This window comes from Lycorma delicatula, chromosome 8 (assembly GCF_047948215.1).
Source record: "Lycorma delicatula isolate Av1 chromosome 8, ASM4794821v1, whole genome shotgun sequence".
In the NCBI taxonomy this organism is placed as follows: Eukaryota; Metazoa; Arthropoda; class Insecta; order Hemiptera; family Fulgoridae; genus Lycorma; species Lycorma delicatula.
The window spans coordinates 135,697,318-135,722,214 of record NC_134462.1 but is presented as its reverse complement, the minus strand read 5'-3'; the positions used below and the strand labels follow the sequence as shown (position 1 = coordinate 135,722,214).

Here is a 24,897-nt window from a genome sequence, read left to right as displayed (position 1 = left end):
AACAATTGAAGAACATAAGAAAGAAGCCCTAATAAGAAAGGGAGTCCGACAAGGATGTTCCCTATCTCCGTTACTTTTTAATCTTTACATGGAACTAGCAGTTAATGATGTTAAAGAACAATTTAGATTCGGAGTAACAGTACAAGGTGAAAAGATAAAGATGCTACGATTTGCTGATGATATAGTAATTCTAGCCGAGAGTAAAAAGGATTTAGAAGAAACAATGAACGACATAGATGAAGTCCTACGCAAGAACTATCGCATGAAAATAAACAAGAACAAAACAAAAGTAATGAAATGTAGTAGAAATAACAAAGATGGACCGCTGAATGTGAAAATAGGAGGAGAAAAGATTATGGAGGTAGAAGAATTTTGTTATTTGGGAAGTAAAATTACTAAAGATGGACGAAGCAGGAGCGATATAAAATGCCGAATAGCACAAGCTAAACGAGCCTTCAGTAAGAAATATAATTTGTTTACATCAAAAATTAATTTAAATGTCAGGAAAAGAATTTTGAAAGTGTATGTTTGGAGTGTCGCTTTATATGGAAGTGAAACTTGGACGATCGGAGTATCTCAGAAGAAAAGATTAGAAGCTTTTGAAATGTGGTGCTATAGGAGAATGTTAAAAATCAGATGGGTGGATAAAGTGACAAATGAAGAGGTATTGCGGCAAATAGATGAAGAAAGAAGGTTTTGGAAAAATATAGTTAAAAGAAGAGACAGACTTATAGGCCACATATTAAGGCATCCTGGAATAGTCGCTTTAATATTGGAAGGACAGGTAGAAGGGAAAAATTTTGTAGGCAGGCCACGTTTGGAGTATGTAAAACAAATTGTTGGGGATGTAGGATGTAGAGGGTATACTGAAATGAAACGACTAGCACTAGATAGGGAATCTTGGAGAGCTGCATCAAACCAGTCAAATGACTGAAGACAAAAAAAAAAAATGGACAGGTGCAAATAAGCTTAAAATTTTTGGTCTAAATTTCCAGCCTGGCTTATTCAACTGATGATGCAGAAAATCTAAAACATTACTGAATTCTAGTGTGTTCTGGTTTGTGTGTTTTTCTTTTTTTTCGTACTGCACCAAAGTTATTTCTTTTAATACATAAAAAATATTTATTATTTTATAGAGGGAAATTATTCTATTTCTTCAAGATAGAAATCAATATGTAATGATAGGAAATACAGAATTTTACACAGTAGACATTAACTTTGCATGGATAGAATTCCCATTAATGATAATGCTAGAATTCGACCATTGGTCATAACAGATACATATGATTTAAACAGATCATATGATTTGAATGAAAAAAACTGGCGCTTCACTGTGTCACAATTGTCTTTGATGTATCCTGATGTTTAACAATCTTTTGATTTATAAATGTTAATTGACAAGGAAAAACATCTTGCTGCAGCTGCATGAATTTTTTCAGTGATATGAAAATGAAGGTGATGAATTATTTGATCACATTGTTTCTGGAGATGAAACCTGGATTTATTATTTGAATAGGAAGACAAAAAGTCAATGCAACAGTGGCATTCAACATCCCCTAGACCAAAGAAATTCAAACAAGAGTGTTCTGTAAAGAAGTTTATGGCTACTATTTGTTGGGACAAATGGATGACTTGATTGTCAAATTCAGTTTTGATTGTGGAAATACTATTAAGCAATTTGTACTGCAAAATGTTAAAAAATCATAGAAAAACTGTAAAAAAACAAATGATGTCGTCTGATGCTATTACGCAGGATTTTTTTTTTCTTGATAATGTCCAGCCACACAAGGCAAATAAGACATGAGGTGACTGTAAAATTCAATCATCCACTCAATATCCCTGACTTAACTCAAAGCGATTATTTCCTTTTTCCTACCTCAAACAGTGACTTGCATCACAAAGTTTTGACAATAGTGACAAATTGAAAAATGGCATCACTGCATGATTTAAGTCACTGTCTATAGAATTTCAAAAAGAAGCTAATGAAATCCTATGAAAAATGTGTTGAAGCTGAAGGTAGCTGTATAGAAAAGTAGTAAATAAATGTTGTATTTATATGTTAGTAATAAAGTTGTTCATATTTTTCAGTTTTGTTTTTATTTAAAATTGGCCTTACTTTAAAAAAAAATACTTGATTTTCTTCCAAAAAAAAGGTGAAAGTTACCTTAATGTAAACCCCAACTTCTTTGGTCGGATCCCATAGAAATTCAACTGTGTTAAGTGAACGATCTTGTAGAACATCAACTATTCCATATGATAAAGGTAAATCCACTTCAAGTATTTTAAGTGATGGGTGTGCTACCACCCATGCAGCCATCTGCTCCCCCTCCATATATTGCAATCTGCGTTCATGAAAACTAAGACGGACCACACTCTAGAAGTACAAATACAAATATTAATTGTTATGTGATACTAACATAATATTTCAAGTAAACATTAAAATAATTTTAAAGAAGTTAAATGGTTTTTTATTTGCTTGACAGCCCATTCATGCTTGAATGGGCTGTCAAGCAAGACGCACTGTTGAACAATGTTTAGTTTTCAGATGAGGCACATTTTCACCTAGACACAGTTATTAAAAAAAAGAAAGGGGTCTTTTTGGTCTTCCAAAAAGCCACATGTGCTTCATGAAAAGCTGCATCACACTCCAAGAAATACAGTACAGGCTGTTATCTCCTCAAGTCATGGAGTATAAGGGCCGTTCGTTTTTGAACAGATAGTGAATGTTATCTAAACATGCTGTATAATAATTTTGTTCCTCAGCTTCTTGCAAAAAGGTTTCAATTAGAAAAGGAGTAGTTCATGCAAGATGGAGCCAGACCACATGCAGCTAATGTTGTTTTAGACTTTTTACTGAAACTTTTAATGCAAAGGTCATTTCAAACCGATTTCCTAATTGTTTTGTGTGTGAACCGAACTGAACCCAAATATACCTTATTTAAATCCATGTGACTATTTTCTTTGGGAATTTCAAAAGGAAAAAATTTTCCCTAAACATTCTCATAACGTGATTGAACTGCAAGTGCTGATCATTGAGGCAAGCAACAAGATAACTGAGGATATGTGTCGTTGAGTTATTAACAACGTAGGAGTTCATGTTGAAGAAGTTGCTAAACATGATGGTGGTCATATTGAGAATGTGATAAGCAAAACATAATCTCCAGGTATATAGTAAACACGCTGTATTTTACTTTTCTGTTTGTGTCAAATAAATATTTTTTAACAAAACCATATGTCGGATCATTTCATGTGCCATCCTGTACACACACACACACACATATATATATATATATATATATATATATAACAATTACACTCCTTTTTGGGCAGTCATATAAAAACACTAGTTACATAAATAAAATTGATCATTTGATCTATCAAATGCCCACTTTTAAGAAGATGTCTATCAAATGAATAGGTTGTTTTTGAATAACTTGCATCTCAAGCTTCATTCTGAACGATTCCGAAACCTCACATCTCATATATGAAATGCAAGCTATTCAATAACGAATTGTTCATCTCATAAGTTCTTTCAATTTTTTAAAATTTATTTAAGCATACATATTTATTTATACAGCATATCGCACTCCAGGTAACGTAAGGATTCCAACATGGGGAGGATACATCCAAATCAGTTCAGCCATTGAGCTGTTACAGTAGAACAAACACACATACACCCTAGATACATTACACTCGTTTTTGGACAGTCATGTAAATGAAAGAAAGGGATTATTAGTTAATATTTAGCAAAAAAAATTTGGCACAAAGTGGACCAATGGTGGTGCACCAGGCAGCTCCTTTTATAATTATTTATTAATAAAAGAAAGAGAATATTGATTAATATTTAGCAGTAAAAAGAACATGCTTACATGATTGAATATACTGCTTGTCAAAAAATCATTTGATTTTTTCTTAAATGTTTATAAACAATAAACAACAAAAGTAACAATAACTGTAAAAAAAATTACTGAATTTTACTACCATAATTCATTCATTCAATATCATAGCAGATCTTAAAACACAACTACTTTCAATACAAATAAATCGATACTGAAAATACTATCGATTTAGAATCGTACATATGATTTTTGTGGCTTTTTAGTTACAATTAAACATACATATATAAAATTTGTATAGTCTATGACAATCCCCATAAGGGAAGGATTTTGACGTAGGGTCATTCATCTAAATTGGTTTGACACCATTGAGCTGCTTCTGTGGAACATACATTCTGTGAAGTGTTCAAAAAGTAACGAGAATTTTTGTTTTTTGGAAAGAATTTTATTTATTCGTCTACATTAACATTATACCCTTCAAAATAGTCCCTATAAGATAATTATTATACACTTATGCCAGCACTTTTTCCAATCCCCAAAACACTTCTGGAACTCGATCTTTGGAATAGTTTTTAGCTCTTTCAGCGATTCGCTTTTAATCTCATCTATGCTTGTAAAATGATGGCACTTTAAGGTTCTCTTTATTTTTGGAATAGAAATAAGTCATACGGGGCCATGTCTGATGAATATGGCGACTGGGGTATCATTACAGTGTTGTTTTTGGCTAAAAATTGACGAAGTAGGCCCATTATCGTGGTGCAAAAGCCATGAATTCAGGCGTTTTTTTCTGATTGCCTCACACAAATGGTGTTGAATTTGTAGGTAATACTGATTACTGATAGGTTTGATTACTGATAGATTTGTAGGTAATACTGATTTGTAGGTAATATTGATTGTCTGACCTTGTGACAAGAACTCATGATGCACTATGCCATTAAAATCGAAGAACATGGTGAGCATAACCTTCACATTCAACCATACTTGTCGAGCTTTTTTTGGTTTTGGCGATCCAGAAAATGCCTTCACTGGGACAACTGAGCCTTAGTTTTGACATTATATCCGTAAACCCAAGTTTCATCATGTGTTATGACACGTTTCAGTAGTTTAGCATCATTGTTGGTTTCATATAGCGACTCCTGAGCAACTTCCTTTCGCCGCTGTTTTTGTTCAAAATTCAAGAATTTTGTAACAAATCTTGCTATCATGTTTCATACCCAAAACATCCGAAAAAATTTCATGGCAAGAGCCAATTGATATCCCAACATCATCAGCGAGTTCTCTGATTGTGATTGAACTATCATTCATAATAACTTCTTTCACGTTTTCACTGGTTGGTGATGTGCTGGGGTGTCTGGTCATCTTGTCATCTTCAACGTCTTTACGACTTACTTGGAAATGTTTATACCACTTGTAAATCCTTGTTTTACTCATAGCAGACTTACCAAAAGCTATATTTAACATTTTAAAAACATTGCTACACTTTATTCCATTCTTACAGCAAAATTTAATACAAATTCTCTGATCCATTATTTATATAAATAAAAAATCGCCGAATGTACCAAAACACTTGTTATCCTTTTGACAGCTGACAACAGACTAAACATCCAATATGGCTAAAAATGTACAGATACTTTTCATACATGTTTACCAATACAACAATGAAAAAATCCCGAGAATCGTACTAACTAATACAACCCGCAAAATTTCAAAATTCTAGTTACTTTTTGAACACACCACATACATTAAAACATCCTAAAAACATTACACTCCTTTTTGAGCAGTTGTGTAAAAAAGGAATCATTTCTATAGTGTAACATGAAAAAAAAAAATTGTTTTGATATCTTATAAACCATTTGATGAAAAAAATAGTGTTGTAACTCATTTTCCTTAAGTGTTATTGCATAAGTAGTATTTGATGAAAGAATGTAAGAATTACTGTCTTTGTAGTGCAATTTCAACAATCAATAACTACATCAGAAGTATGTATAAAAATAGTATTTAAATATATTACAAAAATCAGTTTTTTTCATTTGAGAAAAAAACAGTTTCAAAAAGTAGTAAAGAATTGTAAAAATAATGAAGGAAGAATATGTTAAAAAAAAATTTACAAAGAAATAAGTATTATGTCATATAAATCGTGTATATGCACCAAATATATTTTAAAACATTTACCTTCAATATTTTCCCCCTATAATGTGACAGATCACCAAGTTTTTTTAATTTAATTTCATACGACTGCCCTTGATTTAGGTATGTCTGTGTTTCTTCATTGACTTTAGTCGCAATTGATGTGGCTGCTGCTAAAACATATTGAAATCTGAAATAAAAAGGATAACTATTAAACTTACGACTACAAAAAGTCAATTAGAATAAACTTCTATAAGCAAATTCCTACAGTATTATAAACCTTTGTGACTATTGAATCACTATATTAATTTTTTAATCAACATTGAAAAATTCATATTATAAAATAAAATGACAAATAAAAAAAAATAATGCACAGTTATTATAAATTACTCTGGTGTGCATAACAATTATGAATACTGTGTAATTTATCTATAAATTAAATTTCTCAAAACAGCAAATCCTTTCTATATTCAGAAAAACAGAATAATTTGTGACAGTTAAAAAGAATACAGTTGTTATAAAGAACATATAGCAGGGTATTTTAGATAAATTAGCAAATTTTACACCTCTTACAACCAGACAGTTACCCTTTGGTGGTCCAAAGGACCAATGTCCTTGGTGGTCCAAAGGGACCACCAAAGACATTTGGTGGACCACCAAATGTCTTTGGTGGTCCTTTGGAACCTGTCTTTGGTGGACCACCAAATGTCTTTGGTGGTCCTTTGGAACCTGTCTTTGGTGGTCCCTTTGGAAATGAAACTGTAAATACAATAAACCAACCCTCAAAGCCACATTTCCTTAACTACTTCTGGTAGATCAATTCAGTTAAACAATGTATCAAGTTTCACTTTATGCTCTTGGAGTTAATTAGTACCTAATGGCCAAAGCAACAGATACAAAAAAAAAGATGTTCTAAGTGGAAAAAGTTTTTAAAAATATTTATATCATACATATTTATTTGAAAGCTATGTAAATTATTGACGTTAAAATTTTTTTATTCGTAATTTTATAATGGAAAATTCTGGTGATAGAAAATACAAGTGATAAAACAGAAGCAAGTTCCCTACACGACAAATGTGATCAACTGCATCTATGGGAACCATTGCACATCAAGACAACAGGCTGTGAAATCAACAACTAAGAACTTAAAAGATGTTAATAATAATTAATGAGCCAGAATTCCTAGTAATGCATAACAAAATAGAAAATTATTAAGATGCCTAAGTTGAAGTAAGTTTCTTTGAATTTTTACATTTTTCCAATAAATTATAACAGGAGCAGACATTATAACTCTTTATGATACGATTTGCTATTAATTATATTCTGTAGCAAATTATCGAGCTAATGATTAATTGGAAACACCTCTTCTTGGTGACTAACCTGGTGAACATCCTTCACTGTTCTGGATTATGGTACCTTCCTTTATTTCACTTTTTCTTTAAAATTTTCTCCGTCTTTATTCCTGCAATCATCCTATCCTTTTCCACTACCTCTTCTACTTCTACGTTTCCCACTATGATCGATCACTAAAGACCATTTCTATGAAGATCATGTTTATTTCTATTAAGACCATGTCTAGTAGTCAAAATCAATCAATTGTGTCCACATCACGTTTATCGTGGCAAGGTGTTCCTTCTTCAGTATTGTTGTCTACTGCCCTAGTATCTGTTCTCGATCATCATGGGGCTCCTCATCTTTGTCAAGCTCTATTAGATTCAGCGTCACAGTCAAATTTTGTGACTGAAAGCGGGGGTCAGAAAACTAGGCTTGCCATTTGCAAATGTGTCTGTAGAAGTGAATGGAATTGGAACATCCACTACCAAAACTTCTAAAGTTGTTCAATGTGTCATTAACTCAAGATTTAATACATTTTCCTTCACTATTGGTTGTGTAGTCCTAACATCTATTAACAAACATTTACCCACTGTGCCAATCGAGAAATCAGACATGAAAATTCTACCTAATGTTCAATTAGCAGATCTTCATTTCAATCAACCAAGTGATATTGACTTGCTCATTGGAACAGAGTTATTTTTCGACTTGCTATGTGATGGAAGAGTAAAACTTTATGATTAATCTGCAACCCTTCAAAATACAGTTTTGTTGGCTCTACGTCCCACATAACTACAGTTTGCCATCTACCTACACTGGATGACATAAATAAAACCATACAGATGTTTTGGGACATTGAAGTCGGTTGCTCTGAAAGGTAGTACACTGGAAACGACAAACTGTGCGAAGATTTATATATGAATACAACCTTCAGGGATGATCTTGGAAGGTCTGTGTGCAAATTCCCTTAAAAGGTGATATTTGTGAGCTCGGTGAATCAAAGGATTCTGCATTCAGAAGATTTTTATCATTAGAGAAGTGTTTATCCATTAACCCAGAGATACATTCACAATACATCCAATTCATGAAGGAATATGAGAACCTAGGACATATGAAGGAAATTACAACAACTGAAGCTAATTCATTAAAGGTTTATTACATTCTGTACCATGCTGTCTTAAGGGAAGATTCCACAACCACCAAATTATGGGTAGTTTTCAATGCATCCTCAAAAACAAGCTCCGGTGTTTCATTGAATGACATCTCAGTTGTTGGTCCAACAGTACAATCAAATCTTGTCAGTATTGTATCAAGATTCAGAACACAACCATATGTTGTAACAGCAGATATTGAAAAAAATATTGTCAGATTAGCATCCAATCAGCTCAACAAAATTTAACATCAACTAATCTTTTGGAGAGACCAGCCAGAAGATCCTATTAAAACATTTAAATTGCTGACAATTTCTTATGGCACTGCTAATTCTCCTCAACTAGCAACGAGAACTCTAAACCAGTTAACACTAGATGAAGAAATCTCCTTTCCAGTCGCATCCAAGGTAGTCACAGAGGATTTTTATGTGGACAATGTTATGACTGGAGCCAAGATGATAAAAAAGCAAAACAACTACGGCGTGATTTAAGTGATCTGCTTCAATGAGTCAGTTTTCATCTTAGAAAGTGGAGCGCTAACAATCCAGACATTCTATCTGACATTCCATTAAAGAATGTGGTTAAGGGCTGTGATGAGATTGATCAAGACACTACGATTAAGAAACTGGGTCTTACGTGGAATCCAAGAAAAGATGTATTCCAATTTTCTTTTGGTGAAAAGAACACAGCTGTACAAACAACTAAATGCACTATTTTGTCAGCAATCAGAAGGATTTTTGATCCTCTTGTAATCATAAGTCCAGTAATTTTAACCGGGAAATTAATCATGCAAAAATTGTGATCTTATTCACTAGGATGAGATAAAAAAGGTACCCGATGGATTACTTAAAGAGTGGACTCAGTTTCAAGAATCATTGCACATGCTATCAAACATTCAAGTCCAAAGGGCCATAATCCCTAAACAAAAAGGTGTTCTGAAGTTAGAGATTTGGATTTGTAGATGTTTCAGAATCTACCTATGGTGCCTGTATATATCTAAATGTATTGACCTTGATGGAATCATCACTGTTAATTTAGTCACATCAAAATCTCGTGTTGCAACATTAAAGAAAATTTTTTTACCCACACTAGAGTGGTGTGGCGCATTGTTGTTATCTGAACTATGCAAATCAACTGTTAATGCATTACATCCTAAAAATGATTAATTTCATATTACACTGATTTGACTATAACATTAGCATGAATCTTCTCATTGAACAACATTTGTTGCTAACAATGTATCTAAGATACAAACTAACACCGACATCAGTTCGTGGAAGTGTTTGAAGAGTTAAAACTATCCTGCTGACTATCTGTTGAGAGGCTTACTGACAGATAAGATTACAAGGCCGGACTTGTAATGGAAAGGGCCTTCATTTTTGTATTAAAGGGAGGAATCTCGAGAAGATCCAGTTACTCTACCAATTGGCAATCAAATTCCAGAGCTTTGTCAGTGTTATGTGTTACAGCTGAAAACCAAATGATCAATTTAAATAATTTTTTTAGTTTTACAAGGGTTCAACGTGTAATGAGTTACTGTTTACACTTTATAAATAACTATCAAGCACAAAATTCGCGCCTTCACAGTCCATGTTCAGCTTCTGAACTTTGATTAGCAGAGTGTGTTTTGGTGAAGATTGTGCAAAGGGAATAGTTTCCAAGTGAGCTTATCAATTTGAAGCTAGGAAAATCACTAATCAAAACCAGCAAACTCATTTCTCTAAGTCTATTCTTAGACAAAAACAATGTAATATGAGTTGGTGGAAGATTACAGCCCATTGTCTTACCAAAGAGTCATATATTTTTTTAATTTGATTACCAGACATTTGCACATTAAAATGCTTCATGCAGAGCCACAGTAATTGTTAAACATTATTCGTCAAAAATACTGGCCAATCAATGGCAGGAGTTTAGCTACTAAAATTTTCCGTTAATGCATCACATGCTTCAAGGTAAATCCAAAACTTCAGCCACAAATTATGGGTGGGTGTGTGTGTGTGTGTGTGTGTGTGTGTGTATGTGTGCATGACAGAGAGAGGGGTACTTAAAATATATACAAAATAGCCCCAAAAATTAAAGTACTCTTTTGAAAATTAAAAAGAAATTGTATGATTACAGATTATAATATGTTTATAAATACACAGCAACCTTTTCATGTGATCAGTGATCAAACACGTAGGCTAAAAGCAACGAAACATAGAAAACAATGATTAACTTGAAAAGTGTGGCCATGCGCAATGGTTCTTGTCCTTTCAAAATTCCAAATTTTTTATTTCCAGTTTCCAAATTCTTTATTTCATAAGTAGTGAACCATTTTAAAATCAACTAAAATGTATTTTTATCAGAAAACCAGGTTTTGTTCGTTTATTTTGTTTTTATGTGTTGATTATCAGCAACAAATAAATCAAATGTCTACATAACAAAAATTTTTTCAAAAAATAAAAATATCAATAAAATAAATAAAAAGAGCCTTTTGTATTCAGCAAAGATCTTCAAAACTTACCTGCAATCCTCACTGTTATGCTCAGACTGCTGCTGCTGTTGTACCACTGATGGCTGAACTACAACAGAAATAGGTGGCGGTGGTGTAGTTGCTGTTGTAGTTGTTGCTGATGATAAGACAACCAATGATTTATTATTTTGCGTATCATTTATAACGTTGCTATTATTAGACCTGTTATTGCTACTGGCATTTAACTCATGCGAAGTACATTCTAATCTATTATTGTTATTACTGCTTCTTACATCTACAGCACTATTGCCACTGTTATTACAATTAGTATTGTTTTCACTGTTATTATTATTATTACTGTTATTACTAGAATTATTAACACCGGCCAATCTGGGCGGATGATTTTCTGGTATAACTAAACAAACTGGAATTGGACCCTTCTCTTTCTGTTCTCCTGAAAGATAAAAAAATTGAAATCATGAACTAATATAAAAATTAACATATTATTAAAAGAATAAAACAAAATACAAAGATCAAAATGAAAGGAAAGACATCTAAAATTAAATATACATTTAAACTACGATTAAAAAGAGAGTATAATTTTCTACAAGCTGTCATTTAAATGCACTTCATTCCTTGCGCACCAATTTCTTAGCTTCATATGTCGATGTATTTTATCTGTATCATCTAATTTTCTTTTGTTTTGTTTTTACTTATGCTGCTTCTTTCTACAACCAAAACTGCTAACATAGATGATTTAGCACAAATACCTTTTAAACAAGATTCTGCTATAAACTGCTTTCAAATTTGTTGACAATGTTTTCATTTTATGGTCTATCAACCCACCTATATTTTTTTATAATCTTCAATAAAACATTAACAAAGCATCTATAATTGTTTCTCTTTTTCTATTTCTACAATGTCCTTTAAAACGTAAAAGTTATTGATTTATACACAGACAGATAATCACGGCATGATTAATTACTTATCATAAATTCTTTCTTAAAATAAAATTTTATCGTCATATGACATCATGCTTACAAATAAATAAATTTTTCCACAGAAAGCATTACGTTTGTGTGAGTACACTACTCACACAATAATTCGGGACCAGAAGCTTACAAATTTTATCACCTAAATCACAAAATTCTGAGTTTTGGTATGCTTTATTCATGTAATTTAATATTTAACTCTCTACTTACCTTCTTTCTTTACTACCATTTACTTTCAAATCAAATTTCTCTCTAGGTAATGAGCCCATAATATTTCTTTACTTTTATGGCACTTCTATCAGCCAAAATAACAATATTATCTGTGAATTTTAACATTTAAAATTTTTCGTTCCTTGACCATTAGTTTCACCTGTTTACAGTTTGTCTGCTTTTTCCAGGTAAAAGTTAAAAACTGATGATTAAAAACCATCCTTTCTATAGACATATTTATCTTTAGTAATTCCTTTAAAGATAGCATTCCAGTTCAGATTAAAGGCAAAAAATTTTCAATTTTATATTTAGTAAAAATTTGTTTCAGAATTCTGTAATATGACAAAAATCAAACAAATCACACAGCACTGTTATGAAATTTTGTTGAGAAGTGCTGAAAAAAAATTAGTCCGTACTATTATAATATACATTTCCTTCAACCATTTTAACTTCTATAGTTTCATTTCTATATTTTAATGGTAAATATAAAATTTAAAGTGTTAAGTGTTCAAGATTTAGAATTCCTTTTTCATTTTTAGGCAAGGCTACTTTAGAAGGGTTTTAACCAAAATAAAAAATAAAACACACACGCACATATACAGAAAAAAGTGAGAGAGAGCATGAATGCCAACACTCAAGACTTTCAAAACTTTGTACTGAAAAATATAGTATTACTAACCAGTAGATTCATAACATGATGATTTAACCATCTGAAGAAGGTGTGGTGGTGAATTTGATGCAGAACTGCTCCCATTAACATGTCCACGCGGAGAACAATTCTGAGAAGAATTACCAACACCTCCACTACTACCTGAACCTGGAGACATATGGCTGCTTCCAAACAAGCTGCTGGAACAGTAACATTGAAAAACAATTTTTATGTTTTTTAAATTCGCAATCTGTAAGATTTTTATTATCATGTGAATACAAACAAAAAATGTTGCACTAGCCTTTATCATCATCATTTTGTAGAGAATCAGCTCTACTTGATTCTCTAAAAAAAAAAAAGTTGTTGAATGTAGTGGCATTCAATGGCAAAAAATAATAATACCCGGAGTTGTAGAAAAGGACCATATAAAAAAAATGAAAAGAAAAAACTAGTTTTTTTATTAAAATCATAAAGCATACAGATAAAAATTTATAATATACATGTTGTGGTTAGTTTACCACACAAACTTGAGGCATATGGGTAGAAACAGATGAATATTTGCACCACAAGAAAAATGCCAAGGCTGACCAGATATTAGTGATGATAGGTGTAAAATACCCTTTTCAAAAAATAATGTTTTACTAAGTAGAAGTAAGTACGACAAACGGACAACTCACCAGACTGGAGTGTGAATGAACTGCAACTTAAGAATTATTATAAAATGTTTTAAAATTGCCGAACAACTAAATCGATAGTTTGAGGTTTTAAAAACAGTTGATAACTGCACTGTTTAAAAAGAGCAATTAATTTATTTTTTAAAAAGTGCCTGTTTTTTTACATTAATGGATTAAAATAAAAACTATAAAACAAATTAACAATTTATTAAGCAAAGAGTGAAAGAACATTAATAAGTAAAAATAATTTGTTCGTTAATGTCTCTGACTTTTCTGGTACTTAGTAGTACATCTTTACTAATTCTTGATTATTATTACAAGTTATTTATATATGGTACTGGATATTACGAGGGTCGGCTGATAACTAGCATGCTACATGGAGACAAAATGTACTATTGAGTTGGGCGTGGCAACACATGATAACTAAAATCCCCCTCTACAAACCGGCAATAATACATTGTAATCCGTTTACCGGTTTTTTCAGTAGCAGTTAAAATGGAATTGAATACAGTCAATATGTCAAACCAGTTAAAACAGTGCGCAGTGATCAAATTTTTAACATCAGAAAATGTGAATCTTATGAATATTTTTCATTATTTAAAAGTATTTAACGTTACTAGAACTGTTGACAGGAGTACCGTGATTAGATGGGTGTTGAAATTTCAATGCCTTCTATTCATCATTACTGTTGTAACTGAATAAAACGAAAGAAGCCTGTCCAAAATGGAAAAAAATTTGATCCTGTTGGTTTCTGTTTTGAATAGGTTTCACTGCGTAATAAATCTGTTGCTTAGTTTGTTTCCATGTACCCATATTTTAACATAGTTCTCTAACAAAGTTTCATAATCTTTGTGTGATCCCATAGCATACTTTAAGGAAGAGATTTACTGTTTGGGCGTTTCAAAATGTATTACTTTTAACTAAAATTAAGAATCATATTACTTAAATTTTTATAACACTGTTAAAAATATTAGGCACAACTATAAAAGTAAAATATACTATTAAACAGAAACATAAAAAGAACCATTTTTAGATCCAAGCATCTATCACATCCCAATTTCGACTTTTTTCTTTGTAAAGTGCTATCATCTGTTTGATTGCTGATCTGTAACATTTAAAATTTGTGTTATTATTGAATGTTACAGGTCACACAAAATTTAACCATTCTGATTTATAATGTTGTAACCAAGTTAGTTGGTTAATTAATTAATTAAATTATTAGTTATATCGCTTAATCTATTTATTTTTAATCTTAGTACTTTTAACAGTAATTTTGAAGTGGTTTGGCACTGAAAGGGTTGAAATTGCATTAACAGCATATTTCGGCAAAGCTTAATACAAATGATGATTTTCACATTCTGAGGAATGTCTGTAGTAGTAAGTTGATAGTAAAATCATCATGATAAAAATTTCAACTCTACATAAAATAAAAGGCAGATCTCTCTGTAATCCTCTAAAATGCTTACCTAATTACATTTACACGCAGAATTGAATTATACACTATGATTTATGGTATATAAATTTACATTCAAATGTGACTGTTTGGCTAGGAAAAATGTTTTTCTATAATTACTCTTTCAAAAAATCTGTCTAACATTTATTACATGTACTTCCAAAAGAAACAATAAATTAAAACAATAAAAAGAACACAAGTAATTAACATCTTTTTATAAATATAAAATATCAGATTAATAGCTAATTTAATCAACATTGTCACAAAAAAATAAATAGAATTAAGGCAAGTATAACAACCACCAATTACAGGGAAATTAACTAGTACAATTTTAGTGTTAACTCACCCATTTTCTTGACTGTTCCCAGGTGAAGGTAATTCTTGCTTAAAATTCAATGGCAATGCCAAAAGTGCTTCACTAAAAATAAAAGGGCAATAATTAGTTTTAAAAAACAGAAAACAAATGCAATTTTACATTATAACCTTCTCAAAAAATCATAATTACTTAAGACCGATTACAAATTTCTATTTTTAATAATATTATGAAATACTGTTTGACTGCTTGTGCTTAAAAAATAAGACATACATTTGTAAATGAAATGTTGTAGAAATAACTGAAAGGAAATAGAACACAGTTGGTGGGAATTCCTGAGATTCTTAGCCCAGTAAAGGATGACTGGAAGTCTAATGCTGTTATGGATGTATAGATATAATAGCTCAAGTGGCTAGGCTTCCACCTGGGTGCTTACTTCAATACAAACTACAATTCATTACAACAATCAGACCCAAGAGCTATGACTGGCTGAAAACAAATACGGTTAACAGTAGGGCTAGTGTCACTGAGATGAAAACTAAAAACTTCTACTGAAATTTGCTTTGATTTCTTATTAAGGTAAACGATTTTGTAACATTTTATCAATAATTATCATACAAAACTACACGGCTGAAAAAAAACCAATTATATGAATGTAATTTTAATTTTAAAATTATCAAAGATTCAACCTTGGTAACCAATAAATAAATTATTACAGTACTTTTAACAGGGATATTGTCACTGAAGTTAAAAAAAAAAAATTAAAAAATATATAAAAACATGTTCATGGTCTAACAAATAATATAAAATGAAACAAAATATTTTTAAAATAATATCATACATCAGGCAAAATTAATTTTCAATTAAAAGTGAAGATGATAATTTTGTATTTTGGAATAATTCTTGGATATCTATGACAAGTAGATCTAAGTTTTGAGTTTAAATCTGCTCAGGCTTGGCAAATATATTACATCAAGTTGAGTTATTTATACCTACAAAGAGCAGACTCTTTGTTAATCTAGACTAGTAATGGACTTTCAACCCATGAAAACCCAAGTTTTAATGATTTTTATTGTCTACATTTTTGTAATAATGTTTTTAATAAATCACACATAAAAGATGTATTAGTCTGAAAAATTACTCTAACTAAAACAAATGACGAAGTTATGAGTTAGAAAAATTACAGAATGACACATTTAATGTAATAATCTATATAATAACATGACATTTAAACTATTTAACTTATATAAAAGACATATAATTTCTAATAAGGTTAATAATGTATCTTTTCATAATTGAAAAGATGCTGTAAAATTTATAATTTATAAATTAATAAATTATATAATTTATTTCTAAACTGAAATTGGTTATCTACATATATTAAAAAAATAAATAAATAAAATAAAAATAAAGGATTTTTAAAAAAGTAATCAGTTTTAAAAGTAATAAAAAACAATCAGTTCCTGTGTGTTAAGAAGAACCAATAACAAACAATCTGCAATGCAGCTCTAAACTTTATTTCAATAAAAATATAAAAATAAAAGACATCTAATAACATCATTTTTCAACATGGTTTCCTTGCATTACAATACACTCATCATTGCACAAGCATCTTTATACGCTCAGAAAAAATGTTTCTGGTCGAGTAACAAGTCATGCATACACCACCCTTCAGTTCTTCTTTTGAGGTGAATCAACAGCTCTTAATATCTTTGAGTGGACCAAATAGATGAAGGAGCGAGATCAAGACATTTGTATATGATGAGCAAATATCTCTAACTTGATTTTTCACAGGATTTCAACTGTATAATCAGCAGTGTGCAGACAGGCATTACCGTTCAATAAAACAATCCTTTTTGGAGTTTTTCTTGGTAACTGCTTCAAATTCCAGGCTTCGGGTTCTCGATAAGTATTTCGCTGTAACATGCATTATTTATTGTTGACTTTCTTTCCTGATTATCTTACAGTATTAGGCCTTGTGAATTCCAAAAAACTATTAACAACTTAACTATTAACAAACTATTCATTTTCCTGCTGATGGTTGATTTTTTAACTTTTTCCTGGTAGGTTGTGTATGTTTCCATTCTTTACTTTGCTGTTAACTACCTGGCTCAAAACTGTAGACCAATGCTTTGTCATAAGTGATGATTATGTCTGAGAAAGTTTCACTTTTGTTATCTTAGCAGGCCGAATTTTGTTGAAATATTCTGTCCAAGCACTGTAAGTACAACCCCTGATGCGATATTGTGAATTGATTTGGGACTTGTCTTGCACAAACTTTATTAAAGTTAAATCTATTAACTTTAGAACTATGAGTAATTTGAAGACAGTTTACCTGTTCATCAATAGTCACCCATTTGCGCTTCAGAACTGTGGTATGTACTGCTCAATATTGTTACATGAAACCATATTAAATATTATATTTCTTGTTTTTCTATAACGGCATGTTTAAAATTATTGTTAATACTAAAAATAGGATAATTTATTTATATTGGTTAGTGATGTTGAATCTTTCATTATTCTTATTTAATATTATCTGACATGCCGATTGTCATATTGGATAAATTAAAAAAAAAGATTCTATAACCAAAAGAAAAGATGTAATTAATGACATCAAAATTACAAAATAGAATAAAAACTGCTAGCAAGATTATATATATAAAATGTAAATATAAAAAGTTTTACAAATCTTTAAAAATAAAAATAAAAGCTACTTAATTACCTTAGCGACTGCATTTTAACATGAACAGTATATCCTCCTCAAAGAAAGAAATTGAAATAACTAGTTTCATTCATTATAAAATGGTATAGATTTATAAAATGCCATAAACTACATTAAATAAACTTACTACCTGGATTAATTAAATTAAACTGATACAATTACTTGATATTAAATAAATATCAGAATCAATAAAATAAAAAATTATAAATTTCAAAACTAGCAAATCCAAATACAATAAAGTCTGTATCTGTAATAATAAATCCAAGCAATAACCTATTAACATACTAAAACAAAAAATAGAACAGATAAATAAAAAAAACTAAATAATAACGGCAACAAAATAATACAGCTATAATCACTAAAATTAAGTAATTTTAATGATAACATACATTCAGCTTAAAATACCAATGAGATCTGATAGATGTGATAAGAGCCATGACAAATACATTTTATAAAAAATTAATAATACAGAGTAAAAATCATAGATATAAGGAAGAAACAGACCAATGCGGTGCAGTTAATAAAATAGTTTTATTACTATATAATATCAAATAAATCTAGATAATTAAAAAATAAAAATTACTTAAAATCATTAAAATTAATTTTTAAAAAAGAAAAATAATTCTTTTGAGTCAGTTGATCATAAATTAGATTTAATAAAGCTTTTAGTAACAAAAGAAAACAAAATTGCATATAATATAACTAGACATTGACACTCAACTATAACAAATATTAAAATGTAATTATTTATCTATAAATACATAAAATAATCAATTTAATTTAAAATAATCATTAAAATTATTTTAATGAATTAATGTTTTTGTTTGTAACTAACAAATAACAGGCATGAACAGAGAAATAGAAAAAGAGATAGAAATTTCTTCACATAATTCATTTAATAATTCAGCCAATATTAAAACAATATATACAAAACAGCATTAGAAATTCACCAACACCAATTATATTTTTTAGACAATAAATTACAGACATTTCTCAACTACAATATAGTAATTACAAAAAGTTGTTTATACGAATGACAACAAAATAACTGCATTACAACTACGTTTTATTAACTAAAGTATGAATTCACTATCAGACTACATCACTACATCAGTAATCCATCCATCACACACCTGAAGGCTGCTAAATATCTTAAACAAAAGCGAAGTCAATTATAGCTATAGCAACAATAACTGTTAACTCAGCTATTGCAGTATATACAAATAAAATCTTCTTCTATATAATACTATAAACAATAACAAAGTGAGCAAAATGATGTGAGGTAAGAAAAACTAAATGAAAAAAGAAAACAGATCCAGAAGATTTAAAAGGTGCAAGACAAAAGAACGTATGAACATAAATGATAAAAGGTGAATACTATAATAGGTGAATTTTTAATGAAATAGAACTATAACAGAATACATCAATCATTAGGAAGGGCATCATAAAGTTGGACATTATAAACTTAAGAAGAATTTTGATATACAAATGTACAAACAAAAAGGGACTGAGGCGTAAATAAATAAAAACTACATGATACATCACAAAAGAAAGATCATATTTTTGAAGATGATGTTCTTCAGTATCAACAGGGTTTCCATTATCTGACAGATTATCTGGGCTGAGATAACAGCGACTAGAAAATGCTCATGTATAACTACCAGGAGATAAGACTTGTCTTCTACATGCATTTGCACAGGTGAATGGCATTACAGCCATTCCTTTTCTTCTAGTTACTTGACAGCAGCTATTATTGTTGCAGCCTCACACCACAGTGATGATGCTTTTTGACATTTATTTTATGAATTGTTTGGTGAAAAATGGAGTTTTATACCGCAATAAAACTTCTTGTCTCCTGCATTTTGCTATTAAATGCGATTTGTTTGATGAAAGTTTAAAATAATTGTAGAAAATTTACAGAAAAAGTAGTACCTTATTTTTCTTCAGTGCAATTTTAATGACCCATAACTTGGTGTTTTTTTAAGTATATTTAAAGACAGAGTTATACCTATTTTTAAAATCTGTTAAAATACTTAAACAGATTTTTAAAAATCAGTTTCAATATAGCACTCATTTTTTTAACATGGAACTATGTGTTTTAACAACAATATTGTATCAGAATACATTTCCATTAAATTGCTATCTCAGTCATCTATTAGAAAAGAGTTCTGTTGCTTCAAAGTTATACACAGCAAAAGAGATGTATAGACAAGTACAAAATTATGTACTGTATTTCTACACTCACATTAATTGATCATACTTCCAATTGATGGCCTAGACTGCTTGCAGTTCTAATGTAAATTCTTCTTTTTCGATAAACATTTTCCATCTGCTTGAGATTATTAAATTACAAATGTACTAAAATAGTACTATTAAAATACAATTCAGAAAATAAAATAATTCCTATCTTTACTCAGCCAAAATAACACTTCAGTTTTGAAAGATCACATATTGAGACTAACGATCAGATAATTAAAAAAAATATTCAAACAACACTTAAATATAATAAACTTAATATATATATTAATACGTATATTAAACATTAATGTATATGTGTGTATTATACATATATTAAACAAATATATTTTAATGCTTATCTTCCACATCATCTCTTACCAAAGTTATACTATCTGAAATTGAACTGCTGGGAAAACTGGTGACAAATGGTGTACATGTGTGCATAAATAATTTTCCTTCGCTGCTTCAGAATTTCTAGAAATAAATTGTAATTCACAATAATAACCAGTTTCAATATAGAAACTAAATTTTTCCATACTCTGTCATAAGACGTAACTTTTAGAGGCAAGTTTTTTCTTTCATGATGTGCAGTTAAGATAATACTACATTTTTTTTTTACAAAAGATGACTTCTGATAAGCAATTTTAGTACAATTTAATTCATCATAAGAGTATACTTATAACAGTTACTTATAATAGTTTAAACACACATATGTAGATACTGCTTGAAAACTCTAAAACTGAAGTATACCAGAATAAGCATCTGACATATAAGCAAGTCAAATTACTTTCTATGAGGATAATGATACTCATTATACAGAGTCAATCTCTGCGATGAATAGAGTAAAGACATCATTTTACTATTTAATATAATCTAAACTTCATCAGACTTAACATACTGATATCCAACAATGTATTTCTGTCTGGCACAGGATGTCTTGAGATTGGCTGTCAATTTGAAATGTATTTGTGATTTACACTGGGCTGCCTGTGACCATTGCTGTTATGGAACATAATAAAAATAAAATGTGCAGTTTCTAACAAAGAATTCTACTATAGTGTTTTAGAATGATTTCGTGCAAGCATATTATATATATATTACTTTTTGTAAAGATTCTTTTGTTTTAAAAATATTATTTGAAAATCTTTCTACTGGATCTGTTTTATTATTTTTCTGTTCTTTTTTTACCTAAATCCAGGAAACTACCAAGCACAAAAAATAAATTGTATACTGAAAACTGCAATTTGTTTATTAGACATTAATGTAATTTTTATATTTTATTAATCAGGTGATAATATATTTGAGTAAAGAAAAAATAGTAGTACAAAGAATATTTTAAATGAAAATAATTACCACAAAATAAATGAACATTAAGAAATTAAAACAATAATGCAGTAAATGAGATAAATAACAGTAGTTACATCATAAACAACATGATAAACTTACTTTATATTATATGAAGATGAATTTAAATCAACTCCAAGACTAGTCAGACTACAAGTACCATCTAAATCATCAGTTAAATTGTTTGCCAACTCCTCAACCGGCTGCCAACCACCACTGTCACCGCCATTGTTGGCTGTCATACGTTCCTGGCTGCATGTCACTGTTAACAGGAAAAAAGATAATCATTTATAATAATTACTTTTTAACAGAACTATGTTATGAGAAAAGAGGTCGAACCTGAAAATTCAAAACATTCATGACATTAAAAAGGAGTTAGTCATCATAGCAGATAATTTTTCCATTGAATCTTTTCCAATTTACTTCTTGTTAAAATCTTTGTGGTGTGCGGCCTGGCATCATGGAGAAGGATGCCCTCTCTCCTGAGCATATCCCGTCTTTTGTTTCGGTAGGTGGCTTTTTGTTGACTGTAGCAGCTGGCTATAGTAAGCCGCATTCACTGTTCATTGATTGTGGAGAAAATCTATTAGTAATACTACCCTTAGTCAAAAAAAAAATCGATGCAATAACTTTTCCGGCTGACAGATGGGTTTTGGCCTTCACTGGGCAGCCCTCATCCTTCCTTCGCCATTTTTTACTCTGAAGTATAATGATGGATCCATGTATGGATCCATCATTAAATCGATCACATTGTCACATTACATGTGACAATGTGATCGATTCAGAAGTCTCTCACAGATTTCCAATCCGACCTTTTTTTTATTTTGGTCAACAACCTCGGAACCATTGAGCACTAATTTTTCTAAAGCCAAGATGATCAGTGATAATGGATTGAGCATTTTGTAGCTGACACCCACTTGTGATGCGATTTCTTCAACAGCGAACTGGCGATCACCTTCGCTAAGCTCTCCAACGGCACGGATGTTGCCAGCTATGAAACTTGACCTTGAGCGTTGATCATGACTTTCGTTTTGTATACTTTCTCGCCCGCCCTTAAATTGTCTGGCCCCGTATACACTCGGTTCTGGGTTCAGTGTAGCGTCCCCAAACTGTACCTTCAAATGAATTAAAATTTCCGTGGGTTAACACCTTTCTTAGTTAAAAATTTTACAATTATATGTTGTGCAACAGATGATGGAACTAGATATTACAACAGTCCTAAATCCAAAATTTCAACAACCTATGGCTAATCATTTCTGAATTATGCGAGATACATACATACGTACAGACATCATGCCGAAACTAGTCAAAATGGATTCAAGGATGGCCAAAATGGATATTTCCATTGAAAACCGAAATTTTTCGCGATCACATTACTGAAGTACAAGGAAGTAAAAAGTAGAAAAATCAAGATAATAAAATGCAAATAATTGAAAGGAAATGAAATGGAGGCGTTGGAAGAATAAAAAGATAAACCAGGAATACCATTACAAACAGTGTGCTGGGAAAATTTTGTTTAATAAGATTCAAAATCCAAACCTGTTTTGTTTTTAAAACAAAACAGAATGAAATCAACAATTAATCAAGAAATACTCGTGTATATATATATAAGATGCCTATACTTGAGAAGATGTCTGAGAAAAACAATTCATTATAGTTCTTATTAATTTTCACATTAATAGACCTTGATCTGTATCACCTTAAATGCAATGATAATTACACCACTCCAGAATGGAAATAAATGAAAATAAGTTGCTAACATGTGAGGCAGTAAACGGATCTAAAATTTATGCATACTGTTACATATAACACGGTTCAGTTAACACAGCTCAGAGGAAATACATGATAATAACTGTACTTCACATGTTCAACCTGTTATTAAACAAAATTAAAATTAAAAAAAAAAAAAAAATTAATTATATTCGTGATTTTATTGACTCTTCAAACTGAAAAAAATGTAATTTCTTTCTGCTACTTTTCTAAATGAATTAAACATTCAGTCATGACAATATCAGATTCATCTTCCTTTGATTCCAGTAACACTTTTACAGCTGACATGTATCACTTCAGTATAATGCAATCTTTGGTGAATCTCTATTTTTGTCTGCAAATGCTTCACTTACTATTTATGCTGTTTTTATTTTTTAAAAATAACGACAAAACAATTTTTTCCTGCAGAAATTTTGATTTCTGAATAAATTTAACAATTTTGATTTCTGATTATGTTTAACAAAATTATATTTGTGTCTCCTTCTATACTGTATATTAGGTTTTCACTTAATAGTAGACTATCAACTACTATGTTCATAACTATCTAAATCACTCACCAAGATTCCCTGGTACGTATAGCAAAAATCACATTTTCTTTATGAATGAAAATCACATTTTCTTAACTTTAAATGAGTGTAAAATGGTTTGATTTCTACATAAAATCAGTATTAATGAGTATGCAAATGGTTGAATAAACAAACATGATATAAATAATGAAATAAATGATGATAAAATAATGTAATAATGTGATTTTTCGTATGATATTTTAAAAAATATCATACGAATTATGGTACCTTATCCAATTAAGGTAAGGCTTTAGTATAATGATTTATGCAATAATCTCTGTCGCTCTCAATCTTCTACAGATAAAGAACGTATCTGCAAACATAAGAATGTGAGAAGTAAGAACATAGCACATGAATGAGAAGTATAATCAATTTCAATTTTTATATACTGCTACATGTTTGCTGCTCGATCAGGATACTGAGAAACTAGCAATTAAAAATGTCCATATAATTACAATTTATTAGTTTCAGCATTATTAATTTATTAGTAATCAATAATAAAAATCATGACAATAATAATAATCAACAATAACAATATTAATAGTAATCACAACCACAACAATAACAATAAATGTCAATAATGATAATAAACAATGATTACATGCAAGGTAGAATTTAAAGTAAGGTAAGGATTTATTTACAGGTAGTTAAATCATAAAAACCAGAATTCAGTTCAATTGACAAAAGACATTATAAAAACCGCTAATATTTATACCATTAACAACTGGTATTGTATTACTACGAAGATAAGATTAGACTAAAGTTCTTTTACTGCAAATACCTTTCCTCTTCACGAATAAAACTACCCTATAGTTTATGAATAAATGGAATACTTTATCCCTTTCACTAAATGTCTATCAGTAACTCACCAAACAAGTTCCTGCATTCACCCACTGTCCACACTGGAATGCTTGTGACATCACTTCACCTCTTGTACAAACTGCAGTACTACATGCACAATCTTGCTTAATATTCGCTTCTTAAAAACTGATCTTAACTCGACTATCCTGAGTATTTATATCCCTATCCTCTTGGTTTACAGAACCAGACCCAAGTTGAAGCTTGAGG

At 30.4% G+C, this 24,897-nt stretch overlaps 1 protein-coding gene across 2 annotated transcripts in view; it reads right to left on the bottom strand.

Moving 5' to 3' along the window:
- gem (transcription factor CP2 like gemini) overlaps positions 1–24,897 on the bottom strand; it is a 226,672-nt gene that overhangs the window by 94,797 nt on the left and 106,978 nt on the right. For both annotated transcript variants that reach the window (XM_075373243.1, XM_075373244.1), the window contains 6 exons: positions 21,596–21,755; positions 15,223–15,294; positions 12,780–12,949; positions 10,950–11,352; positions 6,009–6,153; positions 2,165–2,374 (listed from right to left, as the gene is read on the bottom strand). In XM_075373243.1, coding sequence (XP_075229358.1) covers positions 2,165–2,374; positions 6,009–6,153; positions 10,950–11,352; positions 12,780–12,949; positions 15,223–15,294; positions 21,596–21,755 — 1,160 coding nt within the window. The remainder of the gene's footprint in view (positions 1–2,164; positions 2,375–6,008; positions 6,154–10,949; positions 11,353–12,779; positions 12,950–15,222; positions 15,295–21,595; positions 21,756–24,897) is intronic.